The sequence below is a fragment of the Ranitomeya variabilis genome, chromosome 1, assembly GCF_051348905.1.
Source record: "Ranitomeya variabilis isolate aRanVar5 chromosome 1, aRanVar5.hap1, whole genome shotgun sequence".
Lineage (NCBI taxonomy): Eukaryota > Metazoa > Chordata > Amphibia > Anura > Dendrobatidae > Ranitomeya > Ranitomeya variabilis.
This window is the reverse complement of record NC_135232.1, coordinates 749,392,397-749,418,483: the sequence shown is the minus strand read 5'-3', so window position 1 is coordinate 749,418,483 and position 26,087 is coordinate 749,392,397. Positions and strand designations below refer to the sequence as shown.

The 26,087-nt window shown below is 47.7% G+C and overlaps 1 protein-coding gene across 1 annotated transcript in view; it reads right to left on the bottom strand.

Annotated features, from left to right (window-relative positions):
* GAK (cyclin G associated kinase) overlaps positions 1-26,087 on the bottom strand; it is a 175,941-nt gene that overhangs the window by 12,653 nt on the left and 137,201 nt on the right. Inside the window, exons 21-23 of the mRNA XM_077270235.1 lie at positions 21,990-22,484; positions 12,913-13,074; positions 517-654 (exon numbers count right to left, since the gene is read on the bottom strand). Of these exons, the coding sequence (XP_077126350.1) occupies positions 517-654; positions 12,913-13,074; positions 21,990-22,484 (795 nt within the window). The remainder of the gene's footprint in view (positions 1-516; positions 655-12,912; positions 13,075-21,989; positions 22,485-26,087) is intronic.

Sequence of the window (26,087 nt, the reverse complement as noted above, 5' to 3'; positions counted from 1 at the left end):
TCTCTTTCTATTCCATTAATTTCTATGCAGCTGTTGGGATCTAACGGGTAACATTTCTCCTTGTGGAGAGTGACATGCCTGGCCTGGCATGTCAGAGTGAGGAAATTTATATGACATGAATGCCACCTATTGGAAGTAGCAATCCGAAAAGTCAATGTTGATCCTTTAACGAGCCTTGCCATATGACTTAGGATAGAAGTCATGTGGAAAGGCTCGTTAAAGGGTCGGGTTTGTTCACAAGTTCGTTGAGCTGGATTTCTCACTGCTCCGAACACCTAAGGATGTCTACTACGGTGAGCTGAACTTTTTTCTATTTCTTGTCCTATAGTGATACTCTCCCACTGATAAACAATTCTATTGAAAAAGCAAAACAACAGCCTATTAAGTTACACATCACTGTAAATCCCCTACATCATTTTGCTCTCAGATTACCAAGAAAAACCAGGTGGCTGCTTAAACTGGCCACTGTTCTGTATAAGTAAATAATAACAATAATAACAACAACAGCATTTATACCTTCAAAGGGCGATTTGTTGGACTTTGGAAGAAACACAATGGGTTTAGAAGGCTCAGCCCATGAATTCCATCCTCCTAAAAGGTCTGGATTGCTGGCAGAAGAAACTATTCTTGAGTGCGTTGTTGGGAAATTATCTTCTATATATATAAATAGATTGATTAAAAAAAAGGAAAAAAAAAGTTAAAATTGCAAAACAGCGTCTGGAATGTTGCTGGCAGTTTTCAGTGCAATTGTGCAGCCGGTATTGAATGATGAATTTGCCAACAAAGTATTTCATGCTTCATAATACAGATTGTTACCAGACTCTCCCCTCTGACCCTACAGGTGTGTTTCAGGCAAAATTAAATCGGCTGTTGGACAATGCATTTAGGCACAATATCATTAATAAGCGGGAGAAAGAATTTCTTACAAATCAACATCCTAGGACTCCGACTTTTTACATGCTCCCTAAAGTCCACAAGTCGCTGGAGGCTCCACCAGGTAGGCCCATAGTGTCGGGGATAGGGGGACTACATGAGCGGCCCTGTATCTACATTGACTTTTTCCTCCAGCCCCTTGTTCTTAACCTGCAGTCCTATGTTAGAGACTCAACATCTCTCATCTCATTATTGCAGGATTTGGAGGTGCCTACTAACACGTGGCTTGTTACTCTTGATGTAGAGTCTCTTTACACATGTATAAGCCATGATTTGGGGACACAAGCTGTATCATATTTCTTGGATTTGAATACATCAGGAGACAGGAGACACGATTCATTTCTATTGGACCTTCTGTTCTTTGTGTTGGATAGAAATTTCTTTATCTTCGACCGTGTTTTCTACAGGCAAGTGAGGGGTACTGCCATGGGGGCACGGTGTGCCCCTGCTTATGCCAACCTCTTTTTGGGGTGGTGGGAGGTCACCAGGGTGTACTGTCTGGAGGGATATGCCAAACATGTTATCAAGTGGCTACGTTATATTGATGATATTCTATTCCTCTGGACAGGCACCCTGGAAGAGTGTCAGGACTTTGTCAGAATACTGAATGACAACCCTTGGAATATTCAACTGACATCTCAATACTCACAAGTGGACATCGAATTCCTGGACCTCAAACTGAGTGTGATGGAGACGAGAATCATGACCACTTTATACCGGAAGCCAATGGCTACTAACAGCCTTCTCCATTTCACCAGTTTCCATCCCCAGCATTTGAAGAGAGGAATCCCCAAAGGACAGTTCTACAAAGTGAAGAGGAACTGTAGCCGATTAGGCGACTTTGAGGCACACTCCCGAGAACTTACAACACGGTTACGTGAACGTGGGTACCCACATAAGGTAATCTCACAGGCCTTTGTTGCGGCAAAAAATAGTGACAGGGCGGGCCTTTTACAACCCCGTGCCAAGACTTTTGGAAAACCCCTGGGGGTAGTTACGGCCTACAATAATCAGTGGAAAGATGTAAGGAATATCCTTTCTAAATATTGGGGCATTTTACGTAGTGAGTCTAGACTCCATCCCCATATTGCTACCCAGCCCAGTCTAATAGCCAGGAGGGCAAGAAATTTGAGGGACTGCCTGAGTCACAGCCATTTTCAGCGGCCAACTAAGAAATGAAACAGGGGGGCCAGACCCATGGGGACATTCCCTTGTGGGAATTGCAATGTATGCCCTTTCATGGTTGGTAATGAGTCAATCATTCTACCCTCTTTGCCTTCACAGATTACAACAAAGGCCTATTTCAACTGTAAATCCTGTAACCTGGTGTATGCTTTGATATGTCCTTGTCGCAAGGTGTATGTTGGTCAGACCACACAAGAACTGAGGAAACGTATCCAGCAGCATTTTTCAAACATCCGCACTGCGAAAGCAGATAAAGCTAAAGGAAAGACCCTTACATCGGTGGCCACACACTATTTGGCCGAACACAATTCCCAGTTGGTGGACACCAAGATACTTGGATTGGAGGGTGTCCAAACGAACATTAGAGGGGGCAATGACCCCTTTGGGTCTAAATGAGGATCTCTTATTTACCGGGTTTTACAAACAGATTTAAATTCTGCCTCGCCTGTCGTTTTCTTATTATTGTTGGCCTCCCCTGGGTAATGCAAATGTGACATATGTGCTGTGCATGTGGACGGCTGTTCACTTGTACTGTAACAATTATGGTGCCAGTTGCTCTTGGATGACCGTTCCTGGGCAACTTTATTGTGACTTATTCTTTGTGCATGTGGACGGTGTTTCACTTGTACTGTATAAAACATAAAAAATATGGTGCCAGTTACATCTTCTTCTTTTTATGGTAAGTAGGCCTTCTGAGGTATCCCTTGTGAGTGGCCTGCTTCTACACTACATCATACCGTTATGTGATGGTTTACATCCGGCTGTAGGTAGTTATGTTTCCTTATTTACTGTCTGAGGTACTCTAGATGGGTTCTGTGTGTTTTTCGCCTTGGTGTATTTAGTAGGCCTGACATGCTCCCCTAGGGATTAATTACAATAAATATGTTTTGGCAACCTTTGTTGGGCCCTGGTACATTCGTTGTCAAGTACGGGGATTGCTTACCCCGTCCTTTATGTCCTCTGCTGAATTTGACCACCTGCACCACCCAGTGTTGTGTCACTCATGCCTGCATTATTACAGCCTTGGCTACTTTTTGTAATCTATACAGAGGGCTAAATGCGCTGGTTACCATGTACACATAGGTATATTTAATTGTTGAAAATGGGGTTTTATATGAGACTTCTGGCCCCATCAGGCCATATTTCTTTGGCAGGTTATCAGATAGGTGCATTTTAGCCAACGTATGTACTGGTTATAGGGAAGAGAGTATTATGATACATTAGGTTGGCACATTATGGCCTTTTGGTATATGGCTCTCTAACTAGGTCTAAATGGGGGGCAGGGGTGGTGCATTTTAGGGGCCTGCTAATTGGTGCGATCGCCGCTCCCCACATATATATACACTTTGCGTCTATTTCTTATGCGTCATGTGTTTACAACATTTTCTTTGGTTCAGTAAGATTGCACTCTTGCTCCATTTGTGGTGCGACTGAGTAACCAATAGGGCTTGTTCATCACCGTTTGTGGCTGGGGTTGTTTGCAGGTATCAGTGGGTTGGTGCAACTGCGTCTCAATACTCTGCGCCCTGCTCCTGTATTTTCGTCGTCTCCTTGCAGTGCATTAATGATATACCGTATCGGCATTATCATACCGATCGGGCACAGTTACTCATTTTTTGTACAGCGCATCCATGACGTGTGCCTGCATATCTGCAGTGCACCGTTAACATTGTTTATCATTACATCGTGGGTGCGCTTCAGCAAGCATCCACTTGATGGCATTTCAGTTGCTTTGGCAACTGTTTGTGGAGCCCTTATCACGGCTCTGTGCGGGAGCATGCGCAGTGCGATCTGCATGTAGCGTCTGAGTTCCTTTATATAAAGCACACTAGCGGCGATTCAGGTATAAGGGCATGCTGGGCGTGCGGTTATCTAACCGTTTCTTGTAGTAGATCAATGCGGGCTAAGCAGAGAATCCATATCACTGGAAGCGCTAAACAGGAAGTGCTTTGGTCTCCCTGGTAACCCTGCTGACACACCTACGCCTGTCTGACGCTGGAGCATGCGCAGATGGTGTGGGTGGTACTTGGATAGAGCACTATGTGGCTTTGAATACTTCGTGCGGCCGGAAGCAGCAACACAGCTGATGGTGGTAACGTAATTTATCTATTTGTATATAAGTGGCACACACACTGGTTTGAGATTACCCCTGACGAAGCCACCCTGTGTGGTGGCGACACGCGTTGGGTCTCCCTGTAACCCACATTAGGACTCACATTGGAGGCTGAACTGGTTCAGGCATTACATGCCTCTAGGTAGTATACCTCTGACTGCCTCTGCTTCACATGTTGCCTTTATGTTTTTATAGCCCATATTAGGACTCTCATTGGGGGGTGAACAGGTTAGGCAATACATGCCTTCAGGTAGTTCTTATTGTGACTGCCTCTGTTCCACCACTCTTCTGGTCATTTTTTTTTTTTTTTCTGTGGGCTTTTTATCTGTGACCGCTTTGCTTGTCCATGGTTCCTGCCACCTTGTATATCATCCTTTCATGTGCTCACTTGCTCTGTATCATCAGGCAGAGTAGTGTAGTGTGGTCCCTTCATTTGGACCTAGGTGGGCAGGGAAATACACGCTGGGGTCATTCCCACAGTTATTACATTGTTACATTATTATTTTTCATGTGTTCATCTGTTACCAATTATTTTGTATTATTTATATTTGCCCAGGGGAGTGCCTTGTATTAGGGTTCAGTTATATCTCAGCAGGGCCTGTTTGGCTGATATTTGTATATAGCACAAATAAGGTTATATTGTTGAGTCCTTGGTGGGTTATTGCCGTATTAGGGGCTATTGTACCATTATGTGTGTTTTTAAATGCTTTTAATTGTGTTTGTTACTTCTATGTGTTATTGAATAAAAGCTGTGTTTGTATTTATACCTTATCTTATTTGTGGTGATCCCCATTTATGGGACCTAGTCTGTTTTTTCTTGAGTATAATCACCATTGTGCAGGTCCTGGTGGTATCCCACTAACCGTGGTGCCCCCATATTACTAATTTATAAAGTATTTCATGCCATAATGGCCTGGATACAAGGATTAGAGTTTAGATTGTTAAAGTGTAATAGTCATCTTATTAAAGTTTTTAAATATTACGAGTACAGCTTAGAGTGGCTGACTGGTGAGGGCTCGAGTCCTGGGACTCTCACCGATCAGTTAACCCCTTAAAGACCGCCGCTACGCCTTTTAGCGACAGCAGTTAAGGGGCTTTATACCTCAGTGCAGCTTTTTAACGGCGATGAGAAATAAGGGAATAGCACCCCCCAGGTGTCAGAAGATATCCAGGGTTTCAGCGACAGTGGAGAAAATGTAATCGCTGTTATTCACGGAATAATGGCGAGCATGTTAACAAAAAAAAAAAAAAAAAAGTAAACAAATTTAAAAATCATTTCTCTTTTCTATGACATGATCTAACATGTCAGGGGAGAGAAAAATGTGGTCCCTGAGCCCCCCAGAGTACCCTAGGATCCAGATCAGTGATCCCCCAGACGCCCTCTTTCTACCAAAGCAAAATGGTGGGCGATCTACCTGGCAACATCAGAGATTTTTTTCATTGGTCCATGACTTGATTACTGTGATAGATCCTATCCAGTGATCAAAAGCCCCAATATTAGTAAATATGGCAAAACATGGTTTGAGTCTCTCTCTTCTCTCCTTGTAGTTGTTGTGGGAGAGAAAAGAGATTCGCAATGTCCAAGTGCTGTCCTGTCCGTAAAAAAAAAAAAATTTGTAGCGCCATTCCATTAAGTCGTGCCAGGGTTCAGTTTAAAGCGACACTGTCAGGTTGCCGCTGTCATACTGATTAACATGATACCTGGGGTGAAGAAATCCATCTTGTGGTTCTTGTGTAATCAGAGTCAGAAGTTTTCAGCTAATGATATACCCATCCTCTGGGGCAGGACTGTAGACAGAGTCTTAGCTTCTTGCTCTAAACCAGAGAAACCATGAAAGACCTGCCCACAGGCCGCCCCAAAGCACAAACAGCATATCTCTATGATAAGGATCAGGTTTGTGCTTCAGGGCGGCCTGGGAGCAGATCTTTTCTTGGTTTCTCTGGCTTAGGGCAGTAAGATAAGACTCTGCCTACAGTCTCGCCCTGGAGCACGGGCATATCATTAACTGAAAACGTCTAACACTGATTACACAAGAACCACAAGACTGATGTCTTTACTCCAGGTATCATCTTAATCATTATAACAGTGCCAACCTGACAGTGTCTGTAGTTTACTTAGCAAAATCCTGACAGGTTCGCTTTAAAGAAAAGTAAGTTGGGTTTAGTATACTAGTGTAAGATTAGGTTTAGGTCTAGTAGTGTTTGATAAGGTTAGTTTTTTTCCTTCTTCTTAGAAATGCATATACAATATAATAATGGCCCACAGAATGTTCATGGAGGAGCAGGCGTACACACTGCTTTGAAGCACAGCAGTTTTCAGCCATTGACGACGACTTTTCCAGCACAGGATCCAACAGCCCGACTGTAACAGGGTCGGTCGTCCCTGCTGAGGCTTCACCGGCAAGACCAAGTTCCACAGTACCCCCATCGCTGTAATATCTCGACAGTGCATTTTCACATCAAATCCCCCCTTTTTCAGCAGCCCCTGGTATAAAAGTTGAACTAATTTTACCCCCTTTTATTTTTTCCAAAGGTTTGTTACCCCAAAAAAGGAGATTTTTGTGTACGCACCGTAAAATCTCTCTCTCTTAGCCTCTAACTGGGGGACACAGGACCATGGGTGTTATGCTGCTGTCCACTAGGAGGCGACACTACGCATAATCTGAAAAAGATTAACCGTGGCTCCTCCTCTGCAGTATACACCCCTGGACGGCGTCAGCCTTCTCCAGTTTTGTACAAAAGCAGTAGGAAGAATGTAACATGAATAACAGACATGCCTATAAGAAGGCCACTATGTACGAACAATATGAGGACTCAACAGTAACAACTGCCCGAAAAGGGCAACAGGGTGGGAGCTGTGTCCCCCAATTAGAGGCTAAGAGAAAGAGATTTTTCGGTGAGTACACAAAAATCTACTTTACTGTAGCCTCATTGGGGGACACAGGACCATGGGACGTCCCAAAACAGTCCCTGGGTGGGAAGCAATGGACGAATATTGTGCAGACAGGCCCCTATACTTGGGGCACCGCGGCCTGCAGAACACATCTACCCAGGCTCGCTTCCGCTGAGGACTGGGTATGAACCCTGTAGTGTTTAGTAAACGAGTGTGGGCTAAACCAAGTGGCCGCCTTACACACTTGTTGTGCCAAAGCCTGGAGCCGAATGGCCCAGGAGGCCCCTACCGCCCGTGTAGAGTGTGCCGTAATACCGGCTGGAAGAGGAGAATTCTAAAGGCGGTAGGCCTCTTGTATGGTGGATGTGATCTTCCTGGCAAGGGTAGCTTTGGAAGCTGGCAGACCCTTGCGGCCGCCTTCCGGAAGAAGGAAAAGGGATCAGACCTCTGGAAGGACGCAGTCCTAGACACATATATACGCAATGCCCTGACAAGGTCAAGTGCATGCAGAGCCTTCTCCACTCTATGAACCGGGACCGGACAAAGGGAAGGCAGAGAAATGTCCTCATTGAGGTGGAAGTTGGACACAACCTTCGGAAGGAAGGATGGGACCATACGGAGAAATACCTTGTCCTGGTGAAAAACCAGGAAGGGCCGTCTGCAGGAGAGTGCTGTCAGTTCAGACACCCTGCGTAGCGAGGTGATTGCCACCAGGAAAAAAACCACCTTCTGGGAGAGAAGGCGGAGCGGGACCTCCTTAAGGGGTTCGAAGGGTGATTCCTGCAATGCTGTCAGGACCAGGTTGAGGTCCCACATTTCTAGTGGTCGTCTGTATGGGGGAACCAATCGGGAAACCCCCTGAAGAAAAGTCCTTACTCGCGACTTGGTAGCAATGCGCCTTTGAAAAAACAAAACTGAGAGGACTGACACCTGGCTCTTAGGCGAGCCCAGGGACAGCCTGGCCTCCAGACCCGATTGGAGAAAAACCAGGTAGTTTGGGAAGGGAAGAAGGGAATGGGGTCTGGCTGCGATATTCGCACCAGGTAAAGAGAACTTTCCAGGTACGGTCATAGATCTTGGCAGAGGCTGGCTTCCGTGCCCTGATCATGGTCCTAATGACGTCCATCGAGAGCCCTGCCTGGGTTAGAACCCAGGTTTCAAGGGCCACGCCGTCAAATTGAGAGCCCCTTAGTTCTGGTGGTAGAACGGGCCTTGTGATAGAAGCTCCGGGCGGTCGGGGAGGCACAAGGGGGCGTCTGCTGAAAGTTGTACGACGTCGGCGTACCATGTACGTCTGGGCCAGACCGGTGCGATTAAGATGGTTGGAACTTCCTCACCACTCTGGATAACAGGGGGAGAGGTGGAAAAATGTACAGATGCTGGAACTGGGTGCAGTCCTGAACCAGAGCGTCTGCTCAGAGCGACCGCAGATCGTGTGCTCTGGCCATGAAGTTGGAGACCTCGGCATTGAAGTGGGATGCCATTAGGTCCACATCTGGGGTCCCCCAGTGATGGCAGATCTGGCGAAAAATTTCGGGATGGAGAGACCACTCTCCCGAATCTATTCCTTGTCGTCTGAGGAAGTTGCTTCCCAGTTGTCCACACCCGGAATGTGGACCGCCGAGAGAACCGAGCCTGTGTCCTCCACCCAGTGGAGGATGTGTGACACTTCTCGCATCGCCTGGGTACTGCGGGTCCCCCCTTGGTGATTCACATATGCCACAGTCGTGGCATTGTCCGATTGTATTCTGATGTGAGAGGCTGCCAGTAAGTGATGGAAGGCCCTCAATGCCAGGAGGATGGCACGAATTTCCAGGATGTTGATGGGCATGGTCGCTTCCACTGGGGACCACTTGCCCTGTGCCCTGTGGTGTAGGTGCACTGCACCCCAACCCGTCAGGCTCGCATCGGTGGTCAGAACCTTCCATTGACCTGTGAGAAAGGCTTTCCCCTTTGCTAGCGAGGTTGGCTTGAGCAACCAGTGCAGGGACCTCCTGGTTGACGACATTAGCTGGAATTCCCTGTTGAGAGGAAAAAGGATTCCTGTCCCAGGACTTGAGAATGGTTAGTTGGAGAGGCCTAAGGTGAAACTGGGCCAAATGGGACCGCTTCTATTGCTGCCCCCATCCTGTCGAGGCTCTCATGGCAAACCGGAGAGATCGAGGGGGTTTGCGGAGGAAGTGCGAACTCCTAGGCGGAGAGCCAGTGCCTTGTCCCTCGGAAAGAGCACTAGACCCTTGGAGGTGTTGTATAGCATTCCCAGGAAGGTCAGAGACTGACTCAGGGTTGGTGATGACCTTTGTAGGTTGACTAACCAGCCCATGCGACTCAGTTTCGGTTGTGATTGAGACGCTGAGCTCACAGTCCTTGAAGGTAGGAGCCTTGATGAGTAGATCGTCCAGGTATGGAACGACTACTATGCCTCTGGAGTGCAGGACGTCCATGGTGGCTGCCATGACCTTGGTAAACACTCTGGGAGCCGTGGTGAGTCCGAACGGGAGAGCCACGAACTGGTAGTGGTCCTGGTCGATTGCAAACCTGAGAAAAAACTCTGATGAGCAGGTGCAATCGGTATATGCAGGTATGCGTCTTGTATATCTATGAAGGCGACATATTCTCCCTTCTCCATGGTCGCAATGATGGACTGAAGGGACTCCAGCGGAAGTGACGAACCCCTCAGTATTTGTTGAGTTGTTTTAGGTCCAGTATGGGCCGTACGCTGCCTCCTTTCTTGGGGACTACGAATAGATTGGAGTAGAACCGTCGGAAGCACCCGGCCGCGGGAACCGGTACTATGACTCCTGCTTGAAGAAGCGAGGAAACCGCTTGGTGGAACAGAGAGGAAGAATCGGTTCGGTGGTTCGGAAGTTGAACTCTATCTTGTATCCGGAAGACACTAGTTCCCTGACCCACCTGTCTTCTGTAGTAGGCATCCAGACTTGCTGAAAAGAGCAAAGTCGCATACGGGTGGGATGTCTTCCGGGGTCCGTAAGTCATGAGGAGGAAAAAAGTCTGAGGTTTTCCTCCTTTGGGCTTTGACTGGCCTGCTTTTAACTGCCAGGTCTTGTGCGACCTTTGCGTCGACCGTGAGTTGTCCCTGTGTGGGGAACGGTTACGTGCTGGACGCGAGACGGACCAGCCCGAGGAATTCCGAAAGGATCGGAATCGGGTTTGTTACACTTCTTTTAAGTGCGTATAGGTTTCAGTTGAGGGAGAGAGGTACTCTTACCCCCGGTGGCGTTGGATATCATTGTGTCCAACTCTTCACCGAAAAGGTCACCCACTGAGATACGGGAGGTGCGTGAGGGACTTCTTTGAGGCTGCGATCGCTTTCCATTCCGCAGCCAGAGGATACGCCGAATTGTGATGGCGTTTGATGCTATCCCCGCTACGCCCCTTGCTGAATCCAGAGCTGCATGAAGCATGTAATCTGCTACAACTGCTATTTGAAACGCTTGGTACGACAGCTCAGGAGCAGATGCTTGGAGGCCAGCTTGTAAATTTTTGGCCCAAGCCAGGATGGCCTTGGCAGCCCAAACTGAAGCGAACGCGGGAGCCAGGGAGGCCCCTGAAGCCTCGAAAAATTGAACGAGCCATGCGTTCTACCTGCCGGTCTGCTGCGTCCCTAAGGGTTGAGCTATCTGGCAGTGAAAAGAGGGTCTGTGCGGCTAGTCTAGAGACTGGGGGGTTCACTTCGGGTGGATCTGTCCACTCCTTGGTGTCCTTCTGTGGGAAAAGGTACTTTGCCTCCAGATATTTGCGATTAGCAAATTTTTTCTCAGGCTGTGAGAGCTGCTTTTCAAGGATCGCTTTAAACTCTGGGTGGTTAGAGAAAACCTTAGGCGGCTTCAGAGGTCCTTCAAAGGAAATCTTGTTCTGGGGCCTCTGGTGGCAGATTAGAAATGTTAGAGATTATGTCCTCAACTAGCGCTGTATTGCTAGGGGGGATTGGGATCAGGGACCCCTCCATTTCCCTGTCTGAGTCGGAGTCACAGATGCCTTCCGAATCCTGTGCATCACTGAGGCGTCCCCTGCTGGGTGAGCTGGGTAGGAGGCCTTCTCTGGTCGGGGATTGCGGAGATCTGCATTGTCTGCCCCTCGAAGGAGACGGTCTAGATGAACTGGAACTGACCTGGAACTACGGTGTATCTCCCTAGAAGGGGATGACCGTGTGCTATGTGATGACGCAGATGGACTTGACCTATGGGTCTGCTTGCGTCCTGACCTAGACGTGGATGTGCCAGGTCGTTCTGTTCCTGAGAGGAGGAGAGGAGGCGGCGGCTTACGCTAGGCTTCCGGATCTGAACCGGACCCTCCCCCCCCCCCCCCCCCCCGGATTTAAAGGCAGGATAGCGGTGGGGCTATAAGCGGAAGGGGGGCCTTGTGAGGGGTCCCCGAGGCAGTATAGAGCTGGTGCGGCCGCAGAGACAGGGGCGCAGGTAGCCCCGTGTCTGTATGTGCCATGCCTGCCTGCACTCCCCCCGGCCCCGACAGGAGCCCGCAGGTGGGCTGGGGTCCCGGGATGCAGGCGCAGTGTGCTGGCCCATTGCTGGGAGCTGCAGAATGCTGCCTGTACAGGCCCTACCTGAGGCGTCTCAACCTAATGCCCCCAGAGGGGGAATAGGGAGGGTGCTGTTGTCACCTTCAGGGGCCTTTATCCTCGCCTCGACCTCAACCCAGAAACCAAGAGGAATTGGGGAAGGAGGGGGGTTTCGACTTCGAACCAGCACCCGAGGGACTGGGGAAGGAGCAACATGGGGAATAGCCATCTCTACTTCAACCGGGCACCCCATAATAGGGGGCCGAGGAAGGGGCCATGCCGGGAGTCTCACAGGAGACCCACTTTTCTTCATCTGTAATCCGTCTGAAAAAAAACGGAGTAAAAAATCTTAGGTGTGCCTCCTATGCGACACTAAGCAAAAACTGGAGAAGGCTGACGCCGTCCAGGGGTGTATACTGCAGAGGAGGAGCCACGGTTAATCTTTTTCAGATCATGCATAGTGTCGCCACCTAGTGGACAGCAGCATAACACCCATGGTCCTGTATCCCCCAATGAGGCGACAGAGTAAATCGTCTTACAATTCACTGCCCAGCAAAACAATTTAAATGCCCAACAACATATTTCCCAAAAACACACTGCCTTTCATTCCTGTTCCTGGATCCCCACAAATGTCCCTGAAATAAATTTTTTGGGGGGCCTTAACCTCAACTTGGGTTTTGTAAAAAAAAAAAAACCAAAACAACAAAAAAAAATTCTGTTCCTATTGGGCAACAAAATTCGTCCACAGCAGAGTTGAGCAAATGTTTACAAATTTTGTCACGATTACAATTGATGGCAAAAATTGTGTTTGCAATATTCGCCGAACACAACCGAAAGTCATTTGAGTCAATAAGAACGATGTTCAAAATCGATCGTCAAACAAATTCTGCATGAATATGGTACCAATGTGACACAAATATGGCAAATTCAGATACGGCAACAGATTCCGAACCTATTCGCTCAACTCTAATCCTGAGCAGAAGGAGTGGAATCAGATAATCCTGATCCATGGAAAGGTGAATGATTCTAGGCGATAATGGAGTTGCATAATTTTACTGCAACCTACAGCGGTGCCAAAATTATGCAACTTTTCAAAGCATTTTACGCCATAGTACTGGCATTAAAACGCTGATGAATTGTGTCCATAGAACTGCATAGAAAACAGTTATTTTTTTTTAAATAAGAAAAAAAAACCGTGGAGTTACTACAAGCAATTATTAATGTATAATCTAATCGGTACTCACTTACCCAGGTTTAAGAAATCCATGCTTGAAGCGGGAGGTGGAGTACTACGTGTAGAAGGGTACACATTAGGAGTGGATGCAGAGTGTGGGCTGACCAGTCCTTCAAATAGATCTGGATCACCCGACTTATTTTCAGACACAGTAGCTGCGAATGGGTCAAATGGGTCTGTAGAAAAAATACAAAGGGGATAGCATAATTGACACAAAGTTCTGTCATGAGGGAAATCTTTGAAATCAGATTGCATGGTCTATTTTTGACAAATTTATGAAAGTGTTGCGTAATGCTTTTACAATTTTCCTCCATGACTCCAATAAATACGACTTTTAAAAACTGTAATCCATAAATCTGCCTGAGAACTAATCACATAGCTATTCATGCTCACTATGCCACCTAGGATTCAAAAGTGAAATAGTTGAATTCAATCATTTAATGAGGAAATCGGATTTTAGAAAATATTTTGTTTTATTTTATCTGTCTCCTCCTCTGGCATTGGACAAGAAAGTTGTAAAAGGTAAAATATATCCTTCAATAAAAGTGTAGGTCCACACCAGGCAGAAAAATCCAGGGCGAATCCTGCATGTGTAACCACTTTAAATTGAAAGGGGCAAATTCTGCAGTGAAAATTCAGAATGGAAATCCACATGCCGCTAACTTTAAAATCTGACATGCAGGTCAATTACTGTAAGAAACAAATTTACATTATACAAGAGTGAAGGAATATATATTTATAAATCCTGAAAATTTAGCCAGATTTTGCATTAAGACTATTTAAAATGGACTGCCCTGCTAATCACAAGTAGGGGAATTAAAAAACAAAACAAAAAAGGAGATTTTTGTGTACTCACCGTAAAATCTCTTTCTCTTAGCCTCTAATTGGGGGACACAGGACCATGGGTGTTATGCTGCTGTCCACTAGGAGGCGACACTATGCATAATCTGAAAAAGATTAACTGTGGCTCCTCCTGTGCAGTATACACCCCTGGACGGCATCAGCCTTCTCCAGTTTTGTGCAAAAGCAGTAGGAGGAACGTAACATGAATAACATAATTATGCCTGTAAGAAGGCAACTATGTACGAGCTCAAGAAACAATATGAGAACTCAACAGTTACAACAGCCCGGAAAGGGCAACAGGGTGGGAGCTGTGTCCCCCAATTAGAGGCTAAGAGAAAGAGATTTTACGGTGAGTACACAAAAATCTCCTTTACTCTGTCGCCTCATTGGGGGACACAGGACCATGGGACGTCCTAAAGCAGTCCCTGGGTGGGAAGCAATGGACGAATATTGTGCAGACAGGCCCGTACACTTAGGGCACCGCCGCCTGCAGGACACGTCTACCCAGGCTCGCGTCCGCTGAGGACTGGGTATGAACCCTGTAGTGTTTAGTAAACGTGTGTAAGCTAGTCCAAGTGGCCGCCTTACACACTTGTTGTGCCGAAGCCTGGTGCCGAATGGCCCAGGAGGCCCCTACCGCCCGTGTAGAGTGTGCCGTAATGCCGGCTGGAAGAGGAGAATTCTTAAGGCGATACGCCTCTTGTATGGTGGATTTGATCCACCTGGCAAGAGTAGCTTTGGAAGCTGGCATACCCTTGTGGCCGCCTTCCGGAAGGAGGAAAAGGGAATCAGACCTCCGGAAGGACGCAGTCCTAGACACGTATATACGCAAAGCCCTGACAAGGTCAAGCGTATGCAGAGCCTTCTCCACTCTATGAACCGGAACCGGACAAAGGGATGGTAGTGAAATTTCCTCATTGAGGTGGAAGTCGGACACAACCTTCGGGAGGAAGGATGGGACCGTACGAAGAACTACCTTGTCCTGGTGAAATGCCAGGAAAGGCCGTCTGCAGGAAAGTGCTGTCAGTTCAGACACCCTGCGTAGCGAGGTGATTGCCACCAGGAAAACCACCTTCTGGGAAAGAAAGCGGAGCGGGACCTCCTTAAGAGGTTCGAAGGGTGGTTCCTGCAATGCTGTCAGGACCAGGTTGAGGTCCCACGTTTCTAGTGGTCGTCTGTAGGGGGGAACCAATCGGGAAACCCCCTGAAGGAAAGTCCTTACTTGCGGCTTGGTAGCAATGCGCCTTTGGAAAAGCACTGAGAGGGCTGACACCTGGCTCTTAAGCGAGCCCAAGGACAGCCTGGCCTCCAGACCCGATTGGAGAAAACCAAGTACTTTGGGTATGGAATAAGGGAGTGGGATCTGGCCACGAGATTCGCACCAGGTAAAGAAAGCTTTCCAGGTACGGTAATAAATCTTGGCAGAGGCTGGTTTCCGTGCTCTGATCATGGTTCCAATGACATCTGCCGAGAGCCCTGCCTGGGTTAGAACCCAGGTCTCAAGGGCCACGCCGTCAAATTGAGAGCCCCTGAGTTCTGGTGGTAGAACGGCCCTTGTGATAGAAGATCGTGGCGGTCGGGGAGACGCCAAGGGGCGTCTGCTGTGAGTTGTACGATGTCGGCGTACCATGTGCGTCTGGGCCAGTCTGGTGCAATGAGGATGGTTGGAACTCCCTCTTGTTTGATCTTCCTCACCACTCTGGATATCAGGGGGAGAGGTGGAAAAATGTACAGAAGCTGGAACTGGGTCCAGTCCTGAACCAGAGCGTCTGCTCCGAGCGACCGCGGATCGTGTGTTCTGGCAATGAAGTTGGAGACCTTGGCATTGAAATGGGATGCCATTAGGTCCACATCCGGGTTCCCCCAGCGGAGACAGATCTGTTGAAAAATTTCGGGATGGAGAGACCACTCTCCCGAGTCTATTCCTTGTCGGCTGAGGAAGTCTGCTTCCCAGTTGTCCACACCCGGAATGTGGACCGCCGAAAGAACCGACCCTGTGTCCTCCGCCCAGCGGAGGATATGTGACACTTCCCGCATCGCCTGGGTACTGCGGGTCCCCCCTTGATGATTCACATATGCCACAGCCGTGGCATTGTCCGACTGTATCCTGATGTGAGAGGCTGCCAGTAAGTGATGGAAGGCCCTCAATGCCAGTAGGATGGCACGAATTTCCAGGATGTTGATGGGCATGGTCGCTTCCGCTGGGGACCATTTGCCCTGTGCCCTGTGGTGTAGGTGCACCGCACCCCAACCAGTCAGGCTCGCGTCGGTGGTCAGGACCTTCCATTGACCTGAGAGAAAGGATTTCCCCTTTGCTAGCGAGGTTGGCTTGAGCCACCAGTGCAGGGACCTCCTGGTTGACGACGTTAGCTGGAACTCCCTGTCGAGAGAAAAGGGATTCCGGTCCCAGGACTTGAGAATGGCTAGTTGGAGAGGTCTGAGGTGAAACTGGGCAAATGGGACAGCTTCTATTGCCGCTGCCATCTTGCCGAGAACTCTCATGGCAAACCGGAGAGATCGAGGGGGTTTGCGGAGGAGGGTGCGAACTGCTAGTCGGAGAGCCAGTGCCTTGTCCTTGGGAAGGAGCACTAGACCCCTGGAGGTGTTGAATAACATTCCCAGGAAGGTCAGGGACTGACTCGGGGTTGGTGATGACTTTTGTAGGTTGATTAACCAGCCCATGCGACTGAGAGTATCGGTTGTGATTGAGACGCTGAGCTCGCAGTCCTTGAAGGTGGGAGCCTTGATGAGTAGATCGTCCAGGTATGGAACGACTACTATGCCTCTGGAGTGCAGGACGTCCATGGTGGCTGCCATGACCTTGGTGAACACTCTGGGAGCCGTGGCGAGTCCAAAGGGGAGAGCCACGAATTGGTAGTGGTCCTGGCCTATTGCGAACCTGAGAAACCTCTGATGGGCAGGTGCAATGGGTATATGCAGGTATGCGTCTTGTATGTCTATGGAGGCGAGATATTCTCCCTTCTCCATGGACGCAATGATGGACCGAAGGGACTCCATGCGGAAATGACGGACCCGTACATATTTGTTGAGCTGTTTTAGGTCTAGTATGGGCCGTACACTGCCTCCTTTCTTGGGAACTACGAACAGATTGGAGTAGAACCCTCGGAAACGGTCGGTCGTGGGTACCGGTACTATGACTCCTGATTGACAAAGCGAGGAGACCGCTTGGTGGTAGGCTCGAGCCTTGGCTGGCGGTTTTGGGGGGACAGAGAGGAAGAACCGGTCCGGTGGGTTGGAGGTGAAGTCTATTTTGTATCCGGAAGACACTAGTTCCGTGACCCACCTGTCTTCTGTAATAGGCAGCCAGACTTGATGAAAGAGCAAAAGTCGGCCGCCTACTGGTGTGGTGTCTTCCGGAGTCCGTGAGTCATGAGGAGGAGAAGGTCTGAGATTTTCCTCCTCTGGGCTTAGACTGGCCTGCTTTTGACTGCCAGGTCTTGTCCGACCTTTGCGTCGATCGTGAGTTGTCCCTGCGTGGGGAACGGTTACGATTTTGTACTGGACGCGAGACGGACCAGCCGGAGGAATTCCGAAAGGATCGGAATCGAGTTTGGTTACGCCTCTTGTAAGTGCGTTTAGGTTTCAGTTGGGGAAGAGAAGTACTCTTACCCCCTGTGGCGTTGGATATCATAGTGTCCAACTGTTCACCGAAAAGTCTCCCACTGAGGTAGGGGAGGTGCGTGAGGGACTTCTTTGAGGCTGCGTCCGCTTTCCATTCCCGCAGCCAGAGGATACGCCGAATCGTGATGGCGTTTGATGCTATCCCCGCGACTCCCCTTGCTGAATCCAGAGCTGCATGGAGCATGTAATCTGCTACAACAGCAATTTGAACCGCTTGGTCCGACAGTTCAGGAGCGGATGCTTGGAAGGCTTGTAAATTGTTTGCCCAGGCCAGGATGGCCTTGGCAGCCCAAACTGAGGCGAACGCGGGAGCCAGGGATGCCCCTGCAGCCTCGAAAATTGAACGAGCCATGCGTTCTACCTGCCGGTCTGCTGCGTCCCTTAGGGTTGAGCTATCTGGCAGTGAAAGGAGGGTCTGTGCTGCTAGCCTGGAGACTGGGGGATCCACTTCAGGTGGATCTGTCCATTCCTTGGTGTCCTTCTGTGGGAAGGGGTACCTCGCCTCCAGATATTTGCGATTAGCGAATTTTTTCTCAGGCTGTGAGAGCTGTTTTTTAAGGATCGCCTTAAACTCTGGGTGGTTAGAAAAAACCTTAGGCGGCTTCAGAGGTCCTTCAAAGGAAATCTGATGTTCTGGGGCCTCTGGTGGCGGATCAGAAATGTCCAGCACCCGATGGATGGACGATATGTCCTCAACTAGCGCTGTATTGCTACTAGGGATTGGCATCAGGGACCCCTCAGTTTCTCTGTCTGAGTCAGAGTCGCAGATGCCTTCCGAATTCTGTGTATCACTGAGGCGTCCCCTGCTGGGTGAGCTGGGGAGGAGGCCTTCTCTGGTTGGGGATTGCGGAGATCTGCATTGTCTGTCCCTGGAATGGGACGGTCTAGATGACCTGGAGCAACGGTGTCTCTCCCTAGAGGGGGATGACCGTGTGCTATGGGATGACGCAGATGGACTTGATCTATGGATCCGCTTGCGTCCTGACCTAGACGTGGATGTGCCAGGGGCATCTTGTTCCTGAGTCAAGCTCTCCCGTTGTTGGGTAACGGTCATAGCCGGGGCATGACCCTGCAGAGCCTGAAGCAATGTGGAAGTTAGGTTATCTATAGACTGCGTCATAGATTGCGATAACTGAGTAGCCCATTCCGGTGTGGCATTAGACACCGAGGCATTGGCAGGGGCTTCTTGAGGCTGTGACACAGTAGTTTGTATACAGTTCTGACAATGCGGGTACGTGCTGCTACTGGGGAGAGCGGTCCCGCAGGCTGTGCAGAATGCATAATAGCAGTTCTGCCTGGTTCTCTTAGACCTTGAGCCCGGCATAGTGCACAGAGTGCAGAAGTGCTGCCAGCAGATGGACCTTACAGGGGTAGAGAACCTACAGGGGAGCCTTATAGGTAATATGGATTCACAGCTGAGTAAAGATAACCCAGCTGTGATCTTACCCCACCAGTGTACCCCTAGGTCCAGCGCCGAAAATCCACAGTCCTGTGCCCCCCGGAGACTGGCTGCCTGGTCCTGCAGACCGGGAGATGCAGGGTTAATCTGCAGCCGAAAATGGCTGCAGAGACAGAGGAGAGAGGAGGAGAAGGGGGCGGAGAGCTGGAAAAAGGCGGCAAGGCTATAAAAAACCCGCCCTTTCTGTCTCGATCCGCCCCTTGTATGACACTGTAGAGTGTCATATTTGTCATCCGGGGGGCGGGCCGGGGGGCGGAGAGGAGGCTGCTGCTTCAGCTAGGCCGAAGCCGGGGCCTAAATTAGATGCCTGAGGCCCAGAAGGGCTCCAGGCCGGCGCGAAAGTCCGGGAGGGGGTCGGATCTGAACCGGACCCCTCCGGATTTGAAGGCAGGATGGCGGTGGGGCTATAAGCGGAAGGGGGAGCCCGGCTGGGGTCCCCCTGAGGCAGTATAGAGCTGGTGCTGCCGCAGAGACAGGGACGCAGGGAACCCTGTGTCTGTATGTGCCATGCCTGCCTGCACTCCCCCCGGCCCCAACAGGAGCCCGCAGCTGAGCTGGGGTCCCTGGATGCAGGCGCAGTGTGCTGGCCCATTGCTGGGAGCTGTAGGATGCTGCCTGTACAGGCCTTACCTGAGGTGTCTCAACCTAATACCCCCAGAGGGGGATAGGGAGGGTGCTTTTGTCACACACCTTCAGGGGCCTTTATCCTCGCCTCGACCTCAACCCAGAAACCAAAAGGAATTGGGGAAGGAGGGGGGTCTCGACTTCGAACCAACACCCGAGAGGTTGGGGAAGGAGCAGCATGGGGAATAGCCATCTCAACTTCAACTGGGCACCCCATAATAGGGGGCCGAGGAAGGAGCCATGCCGGGGGTCTCACAGGAGACCCTCTTTTCTTCATCTGTAATCCCGTCGGAAAACGGGAAACGGAGTAAAACGGAGTAAAAATCTTTAGGTGTGCCTCCTTTGCGACACTAAGCAAAAACTGGAGAAGGCTGATGCCGTCCAGGGGTGTATACTGCACAGGAGGAGCCACAGTTAATCTTTTTCAGATTATGCATAGTGTCGCCTCCTAGTGGACAGCAGCATAACACCCATGGTCCTGTGTCCCCCAATGAGGCGACAGAGTAAAACCCCCTATAGCCTGAAGATGGCACCGAGGTACAGGAACAGTATTGTCAGAGTCAGGCTATATGAAAATTGGGTCACTGACCACATGGGTAAGCACTGCATTGCACTTTATCATGCATTTACATATAGCTCGCCCTATTCCCTGGGTTACTTCGGAAGGTGAAGATGCCAGGGCCACGTACCTTGCCTTATCTCCTGAATTCCACCCCAGGGAAGAGGGGAGCAGCAGTGCCCAAAAGTAGGAGAAGAAAGGGAATTATCACACTTACTAACCAAGAAACAGTCACAGATAAACCCACCAAACGCCTTCTCACAAAACCACCAACACCTATCCTCCCAGCCATGCAACATAAGCTAGCTCTGACGATGTGTGTCAGTAAGGACCCAGATTATATATTGGGAATAGGAGTGGCTAACTGTGAGACCTAGATCCCAGAGCTCCCAACATGGCCGACTAACCCCTGTACTGTCAAAAGAAATTTACACCATGTAAAAAGAAGGATTAGTGCTTCTTTTCAGCACAGGAGAAGGAGCAATCAGACGCTTCGGTCTTCTGGCTCCTCCATGTCGCGGTAACCCCAACACAACACCCTTGTCTTCACTCTATTGCAGCGCCTGGGGATCACATCTCATTTTCCTGTTTGGTTTTAAACCTGTGCTAAGGTAATGGTGCAAGGAGGGAATGGAGACGAGCTCAACTAGTGTGAATAGTGGGTCCAGAATTATCTACTCTATATAGGAGGTGTTATTGGACACTTCAATACTGTTTGCTATGACTGCAGAAATGTCTCCTGCACAAGTCAGGAAGTGTAAGCCTAAAGCTACCAAAATTAGGGCTAGTATGCAACTAGCTCCATAAGTTGGACTGTGTGGCCCATCAGCGATAACCACAGGAGCCATTTACTATTTAAAATCACTAGTCTGGTCAATAATTCTGCAATTTTTCAGATTCTAGGTTATTATGAAATAGAACTAGCCAACATTGGGTATGTGTGCTGTTTGCTACCTACTCGGATAGAAAATGTATTCGTCTGAACATACTCTAATATTAAACTTTGTGTCCAGTGTGAAAACACAAGATTTCAGTACAAATAGATAGATAGATCCAGAGATAAAGAGAGTTACTTTAGACACATACTGCTCAAAAAAAATGAAGGGAACACTTAACACAATGTAACTCCAAGTCAATCACATGTCTGTGAAACCAACAATGATTGTGAATCAATTTCTCCTGTTGTTGTGCAAATGGAACAGACAACAGGTAGAAATGATAGGCAATGTGGTGATCACATACATATGCATACAATGCTCAAAAAAAAAAGGGAACAATAAAATCTGCTGCATGATCTGGACACTGTGCGGACAGATACAGCTATGCTTGACAGCTCACATTGATGTGCCATTCTACATAAGCTTTCACTACCTGAGCAACTTTAGTAAGTTGCAGACACCGCCTCATGTTACTGTACCTCTAGGGGCGAGAGCAATGACAAAATGCAACAGAGAAATGGTCTGTGGTCCCCCCCCCCTGCAGATCCACTCCTTTATAGGGGTTGTCTTTCTAATTAACTATCATTTCTACCTGCTGTTTGTTCCATTTTCACAACAGCAGGAGAAATTGATTCACAATTGGTGTTGCTTCATAACTGGACGGGTTGATTTCACAGAAGTGTGATTGACTTGGAGTTACATTGTGTTGTTTAAGTGTTCCCTTTATTTTTTGATCAGTGTATTTATATATATTATACACACCAATACATTTTGTTTTTTTCAATATACAGTGATGTGGAAAATTGTAAAAAAAAACAAACCCCACAACATTAAAATAAAAAATATTTAACAAAAATAGCCGATTTAAGCAAAAGCTCATTTCCTGATGACAGTCAATTTACTTGAAGTCTCCTCTCTATTGTCTGTCAAGAATACCATCCACTTAAATGTTGCATACAGCTAAGGTCAATACAATAATGTAATAAAATTACAACTCCAAATTCCCACAAAGAAACTAGATATTACCAGAAGCAGAAAATGTGGTGTCAAACGAGGAGCCCGTTTCTGCAGATGTTTCAGTTGGACCACTGAAAAAAAAATCCTCCCCAGATCCTAACAAGTTCTCAGTTCTGCAGTCGGTTGAGAAAGGATTGTCTGAGAAAAGATTGTCTAGTAAAGCTGCATTGCTGGATGAATTCATTATTTGCGAGGGTACAGCATTGTTGTCGATAGCTGCAGGTGTCGTGTTTAGTCCTAATAAGTCTGCTTCTACTTCTTCATCCTTCGGGTTTGGAGTGTCTGCACCATTTTGTGATGCAAGTACATGATCTGCAGGTTCGGATACATCAGGAGATAAGATGTTTGCGCCTCTTTCTTCACTTTCGAGTGCACTATGCACTTGGCCAAAGTCATAGAACTCCTCGTCAGAAGGTTCACTCTTGTCATTTGTACTTTCATTGTGATCTTCCCTGGATGAATATGCCTGGACTCCAACGTGAAAGTCTCTTCCTTCCATCTGATCTAAAGATCATGAACACAGATTATGATTTTTAGAATAAAACATTCAAACAAATCGCAATACAATCACATTGTAGACATACAAGAAAACTGCTCTGTACTGGCTGCATTGCATCCCACTAAAGCAGAGCTGGATAAATTGCGGCCCGCGGGCCACATTTGCCCCTCTGGCTGTTCCTGTCCGGCCTGTGGGCAGTAAAAGCCGAAAGGCTGAAATAGTAGCCCACGGGCCACACCATACCCTCGCCCACCACCACTGTCACCTCTATCTGCATCTTTGAGATGCAGACAGTGGTGAATCCATTGATAAAGGGTGGAACTACCAGCTCCTGCTTCCCCCAAACAGCATGTGCGACTGACATAAGAAAAGAAATATAACATCACGTCAGCTGAGCAGATTATCAATAGACCAGGGACTGGAGCAAAGCATCGAGGGAAAGAGAGCGAGGGGAGTATGTGGTGGTGTTTTGTTTGCTTTTTTTTCATGTGTGTATGGGATGTTTGCATGTATATAGAGGGGATATGCGGGGGGCCTCAGGCCGTATAATGGAGGCTATGTGGGGGCCTTAGGCCGTACACAGTAGCAACCCATAGTTTTGCATTTCTTTTTTAATTTTTAAAGTGTGATTCTGTCTGGTTGTTGTGATGCCGTTTTCTCGGTGATTTTAGTAAATCGGAAGCAAATGGTTGTCAGCTATAAGGATGAAAATTGTGCTCGACATGGGTTAGTTTTCAACATTTGCTGGGCCAAATATTTTGCATATTTTGTCATGAGTAGTCGAATTTTGCCTACAATTTTTTTTTTTGCGTGCGTTTTTCGATTAAAGCATGGCAAAGACAAAGACATTTATCACCAGATGTCAGGAAGCATATTACTCTGAGAGTGAAGTCAGGCAAAAGCCTAAAAGAGGTAGCTATGGAATTCAACTGCTCTCAGAGTCAAGTGTCACATATAATAAAGAAAGAAAAAGAAGGTTATGGAACAGCTGACAAACCTCGAAGTGGACGACCAAGGAAAATTTCCTCCAAAGTTGATCACATTATTAAGAAAAAGCTAGCATCTAATTTCTATAAAAGTGCTGTATAGATTTCACAGAAAATGAACAAAGAATATGAGGTCAAAGTGAGTCACCAAACTGTGGGGCGACGGCTAAGAGCAGTAGGGTTGAATGCATGAGTTCCAGTCAAGAAGCCATACAGCCCAATTGGAAAACGTAATGATGTAAGTTACCAAACACCTACAGTGAAACATGGTGGTGGTAATGTCACGGTTTGGGGCTTCTTTTCTGCATTTGCCAATGGCCCTCTGCATAGAATTGATGGAAATATGAATGCTGCCATGTACAAGGATATACTGGAGAATGTAATGCTGGCACATGGTAAAACCAAAGTAGGTAGGGGCTAAAAATTCCAGCAAGACAATGATCCTAAGCACACATCATATTAAGTAAAAAATTGGTTAGCCAATGAAAATTTTCGCCTATTGCAATGGCCGCCAATCACAATGATTTAAACCCTATAGAGCACCTTTGGGATGAGTTAGGGTATGTGTCCACGTTCAGGAAACGCTGCGTTTTTGACGCTGCGTTTTTCCGCAGCGTCAAAAACGCAGCGTCCAGATGTTACAGCATAGTGGAGGGGATTTCATGAAATCCCGACTCCACTATGCGTTAATAAACGCATGCGTTTTTGCCACGAAAACGTATGCGCGGTGCGTTTTTTCAAAACGCAGCATGTTGCTACTATGAGCAAAACACGCAAAACACCGCAGGTACACCGCAGGTGACCTGCCAGTGACCTCAGGTGCAGTTTTGGTCAGGATTTTACTTGCATAAAATCCTGACCAAAGCCTGAAGCAAGCCTGAACATGGACACATACCCTTAGGGTGACGAGTTGGGGACCGTAACCATAGCAATGAATTGTTTGCAGATTTGCAATTGGAATGGAACAAGATCCCTCAGGATGTCTTGAATGCCCTAGTGGCTTAAATGCACAGTCGGTGTGGTGCAGTAATTAAAGCAAGAGGTTATGCTACAAAATGCTAGGTTATGGCATTGTAAGCAATGAATTACTCTCTATGCTGAGATCAATAACTAGTATATGCAAAACGTTTGGATGTCAGTTTTCATTAACTGACCATATCTATATTCTACAGCATTTTGGTTAAAATTAAGGTCTCGCATGATGACAACTTCATGCACTTTCCCTTCATCACCAGGAAAATGGTATCACAACAACCAGACAGAAGTAATCACACTTTTAAAAAGAAAAATGCTGAACTTTTTGTCGTCACTGTATTGGAGGCTATGTGAGGGTTTACGCCGTATATTGGAAACTATGTGGGGGCTCACACCAATTGCTGGTGGCTATGTGGGGGCTCATACCATATACAGGGGGCTCACAGCAAATGGGCCATGTAGGTGCTCACACTGTACAGTGGTGTGCAAAAGTATTCACTTCATAGGCAAATTCAATTTATTGGAGAAATAAAAAGGTGGCATGTGCATATGTATTCACCCCTTTTGATATAAAGTCCTAAAAATTTCTGGTGCAAGCAATTATCTTCATAAGTCACAAGCTTAGTGAAAGGGAGCCCACCTGTGTACAATCTAAATGTCCCATGGTCTGTCAGTATATGCACATATTTTTAAAAAGGCCATAGAGGCTGCATTATCATTAAGCAAGAGGCACCACTAACCAAACACCATGAAGACCAAGGAGATCTCACACACGTCACCGACAAAGTTGTTAAGAATTACAAGTCTGGGTTGGTTTATAAAAAAAATCCCAATCTCTGATGATCCCTCAGAGAATCATCAAATCCATCATCATCAAAAGGCAAGAACATGGTACCACAACAAACCTGCCAAGAGAGGGCCACCCACCAAACAACTCCCAGCCCAGGCAAGGAGGATATTAATCAGAGGCAGCACAGAGACCAAAGTTAACCCTGAAGGAGCTGCAGAGTTCCCAAGCAGACACTGGAGTATCTGTCCATACGAACGCAATAATCCGTACACTCCATACAGGATGCCTTTAAGGGAGGGCAGAAAAAAAAAATCTTAACTTACACACAAAAATTGTAAGGCTCATTTTGAGTTTGCCAAAACACATGTGGGAGATTCCACAAATGTATGAAGGAAGGTGGTGTGGACAGATGAGACCACAACTGAACTTTTGGCCACAAAGGTAAATTCTTTGTCTCGCACCAAAACAAAACATCTCATCACCTCAAAAACTCTATCTCCCGCTGTAAAACATGGTGGTGGCAGCATCACGATGTGGGGATGTTTTTCGGCAGAAGGGACAGTGAAAATAGTCTGAGTCGAGGGGAAGATTGATGGTGCGTAATACAGAGATATTCTTAAGCAAAACCTGTTTCAGTCTGTCAGTGATTTGAGACTTGGACGGAGGTTCACTTTCCAACAAGACAATGACCCAAAGCATACTACTAAAGCAACACTCGAGTGGTTTAAGGGGAAAAGTCTAAAGGTACCTTCACACGAAACGACTTTACAACGAGAACGACAACGATCCGTGACGTTGCAGCGTCCTGGATAGCGATATCGTTGTGTTTGACAGGCAGCAGCGATCAGGATCCTGCT